The 4,354-nt window shown below is 43.1% G+C and overlaps 1 protein-coding gene across 1 annotated transcript; it reads left to right on the forward strand.

The window, feature by feature from the left end:
* The first annotated feature begins 430 nt into the window (after positions 1–430).
* On the forward strand, positions 431–3,175 carry LOC145683171 (uncharacterized). The gene is made up of 2 exons (XM_081754536.1): positions 431–1,793; positions 3,114–3,175. The coding sequence occupies exons 1-2, from the start codon at positions 431–433 to the stop codon at positions 3,173–3,175; spliced, it is 1,425 nt and encodes a 474-aa protein (XP_081610662.1).
* Positions 3,176–4,354: the final 1,179 nt, after the last annotated feature.

The following is a 4,354-nucleotide window of genomic DNA, read 5'->3' on the forward strand; positions in this document are numbered from 1 at the left end:
GCAGCGGAAACCACGAAACAAAAGCTTGCACTAACCTGACGAAGCCACCTCAATGCTCTACGTGCCCGGAACAACACCCCACATATAGCTATCGCTGCAAAGCACGGTCAACGGCTGAACCTTTAAATCCGGAGCTCACTGTTCCGTTGCGACCCGTCCTACCAGAAGTTCAACAACATGTAGCACCACAACCTATTGATGAAGCGATTTCCGTACAGCAACTCCTTTCATTCTTTACCATCGCTTTGCAGAACATTCACCTGTTTCTACGTCAGCATATTCTTCAGGTGGTCAATCATGCAGCCCGCATTATATTTAAATATTCTTTTCAAGCTACTTACTCTGGACCTCATGTTTATTTTCACGCCACCCCTCTTGAGGAATTACATGTCTCCTCCGCCACTTCCAACACTACTGCTGCACCTTAATCATGGGTATTTCTTTACTGTTTCTTAATATTCGATCACTTGCTTCCCAGTACACTCTCTTCGAACAGCTCCTTCTCGAAGAAACTATTCAGGCCTTCCTTCTGAACGAAACTCTTCTTACTCCGTCTATGACGTTCAGGATACCTCGATACACCCTACTCCGTACTGATTCTACCATCGCAGCACGCCGAGCAAATGGGGGAGTGGCCATTGGCTTCCATTCTTCGATTAGTTACCGTCAATATAATCCTGCATTGACTAATGTTCCAGAGTATCTCATTACGACGTTGTACTTCCACTCCCTTTACGTTACCGTAGCTACCATATATGTACGCCCTGGACACCCCATCCCACGCTCATTCTTTCTTTACATCTCCAATAACTTTAAATATTATATCATAATGGCCGACATCAATATTCACAGCCGTCCAGATAATCAGAAGCAAAGCTTCCTTGACTTCATTACTACTCATACCACCGGCCATGTTTTTGATATACCTAAAGCAACCAGGCCCATCACGAATACTACACCTGACGTAGTTATTTCTTCTGGCAATCTCTTCCAGCGTTGCACTCTTGAAGTGTTCGATTCCATAGGTAGTGATCACCTTCCCATCAAACTTCATATCGATCAACCGCAGGCTTCTACTCTTCGTTTGCTCCCTGAACCTCGTCGTGTTCCACGATTTGATCAAGCAAAGTGGGATGACTATCGCCCTACTATTGCTGAAGATTTGGTTACCATCGAGCCTCCTACTACCGAAGATGATCTCTACGCACGGGTCTCTGAACTCACTCACTCCATTCATCACGCTTCTGACCTTCATATACCCACAACTGAAATATCCAGGTACCAACCACGTTTACGGCCAAACTACCTACCTCTCATACATCGTTCTCGCGAATTCTTTCGCGAATATCAGCGCACTGGTAATCTAGAAGCTCTTCGTCATCATCGCCAACTTCAGCGCACTGTGTGTAACTACGTCAAGGCACATAAGCTTCGCAACTGGGTGAAGACGTGTAACAACTTAGCTGAAACTTCACACCCTACTAAGTATTGGAAGCGATTTCATATGTTAACTGGGAAGCTTACTCGCACACCATATCCGCTGTTAGTTAATAACCAACCATTACACACAGATGAAGAGAAAGCAAACGCCTTTGCAGACCACCTGCAGACTACCTTCACCCCGTTCCCATCTGATTTTGTTCAAAGACATCCTAGTGATCGTTTGAACTTATCATCTCCCTATCTACAACCCAGTGCAGCACACACTCTTCCAGACGACAATCCTCTCACAGCTCCAATTTCTACATCTGATATCGCCACCGTCGTAAACCGCAAGCGCAACACAGCTCCTGGTATCGACCACATAACTTATCGTCATATCAAAGAGGCTCCTTATTGTCTTCTTCTGCTTCTTTCATATATATACTCTTTTATTCTCCGGACCGGCTACATCCCTTGTGACTGGAAGACTTCTTCCACTCTTATGTTTCTTAAGCCCAACAAACCTCCAGATTCCGTTGCTTCTTACCGTCCAATACAATTAACCTCCGTATTTAGCAAAATTCTTGAGCGCATCATTGTCATCAGACTACATCACCATCTTTCTCAATATAATCTCTTGCCTGTACACCAAGCTGGTTTCCGACCTAATTTCAGCATTAATGATCAATTGCTCCGACTTCTCAACCTCATCACGAATCATTATAACACTGCTCGGCCTTCATGCCTCATTCTTTTTGCCCTAGAGAAGGCTTTTGATAAAGTGTGGCATTTAGCCCTCATGTTCAAACTTCACCGTTTTAGGTTTCCGCTCTCCTACCTCCGTTTCATATTCCATTTTCTTTCTAACCGCCTATCTTATGTTACCATCAATAGTTCCTCATCACATCCGATCTTTATCCATTCTGGTGTACCTCAAGGCTCCGCTCTCTCGCCTCTTCTATACCTTCTGTTTGTAGCTGATATGCCAACCCTTCCTCCCAATGTTCATACTTTTCAATATGCAGATGACACTGCCTTTCTTTGCACGGCCAGAACTATTCAACAAATCAATTCTGCTCTCCGCCTAGCAATAGACTCTTTTCTCCGATGGTGTACTAAGTAACGCCTTCATATTAACTCGACTAAGACTCAAGCTATCGTCTTCATACTACCTCGAAAACGTTCTCGGGTTCAGAAAAACCTCACTCTACTCAATCTCGAGGTTCACGGCACACGAATATCACCTACTAAACAGGTTATCTACCTTGGTATCATCATCGATCATCACTTAACTTGGCGGCCCCATCTTCAAGCAATCATTCGCAAAGCGTATGCTCGGCTAAATTTACTAAAACGTCTAGTTGGTACCACATGGGGATTGCAACCCCCTACAATCCTTAATACGTATAAGGTATTCTTACGCCCAGTAACTAACATATGGTCATCCTGCATGGATTGCTGCACTACCTTTTTTCTATCAGAAATTACAAGTTCTTGAAAGGCACGCATTTCGTCTGGCTTATAGGATCAAGCTTCCCAGTCCGACGCAGGAGCTATACGACCGCATCACTTTTCCTACCATTCTCCGTCACCTTGAACAGTTGAATAAAATTGAATAAAATGCAATAAAAAACAATAAACTGAAATTATGATCTAAAAATAAAATAAATGAATTTTCCGTTTCTCTTCAGTTCCCATAGACCATCTCCAATATACTTCCTTCCCCAGTCTCTGCACTTCTCACCCCGGATAGAGGGCGTAACCCTCGCAAGGGAGCTAGCCTTCGGCTAGCAATAAAAAAATGGTAACTAGCTGACTACATCAAAAGATATTCCGGCATTTTTTGTTAAGCCGGTCAAAGGGTCTTCAGGACTAGGATTAGAGGTATAGGGAATTTTCTTTATTTATAGGGGGAATTGAGGGTTTCGAGCATTATTTTATTTTATTTTATTTCATTCAGTTGTGGGCATTTTTAAATTTATGTATATATATATATATATATATATATATATATATATATATATATATATATATATATATATATATATATATATATATATATATATTTTTTTAAATAATATATCCTTGGAGACACCAATTTGCAGTAGGTAGGTTTCATTGATTATTCACTATTGCTGTAACTGGAGGCCGGGCTATTGGTATGTTATGAAAGATGAGATGAAGTGCAAGTGAATGTCACAAAACACAAGGGTAAGGTTAGTATGGACGAGTGAATGGTTATCTTCTGCCCTGGGGCGTCACAGGGCCGATGAAGACAGATGAAGCCCGCTGCTAGCAACATTGATGGAACACTAGCGCAGAGATGGATAAATGCATGGACTAAGATGAGGTGGATGGTAAATGGCAAAGTCGGCCTTTTGAGGGTCATCGTCGTCTAAAGTGTTATGATATAGAAATGAAATCTTTTAAGTCTTACGTCCCACGGTTATGCCAGTTAGGCTAAAGGAGACGGTGATGATGAGGGATGAGCGAAATGGTGGAATGAAGAAAGTGGGAGGAAACGGGAGAACCCCGAGAAAACCCACGAGCACGGTGTTTGTCCACCACAAAATCCACACGGTGCGCGCTGGGATCGAACCAGGGACCCCAAGCACCGGAGGTGAACGCTCTACCACTGAGCCACCGTGTTATGGTATAGAGTGAGAAGATGTTGTAGAGGAGTGGCTTGGTGACGTGGGGGCGTATCATGTATTATGTCCTGTTGAAAGGTGTCTAGGAATATCGGATTTTGTTCTGCAATGACTTTTGTAATATATTTAGTGCGAAGTGTTTCTAAGTGCGGAAGTATGGGTGGAAAGTTGATTCGGCGATAGAGGTCGGCAGTCGGTGCTGGTAGTTTGATACGATAAGCAAGTCGGAGAGCATGTCTTTCGGAGATGGCGAGTCTTATATAGTTCATCAGGGGCAGAGA

This window comes from Thermobia domestica, chromosome 4 (genome assembly GCF_964235325.1).
Source record: "Thermobia domestica chromosome 4, izTheDome1.hap1.1, whole genome shotgun sequence".
Taxonomy (NCBI): Eukaryota; Metazoa; Arthropoda; class Insecta; order Zygentoma; family Lepismatidae; genus Thermobia; species Thermobia domestica.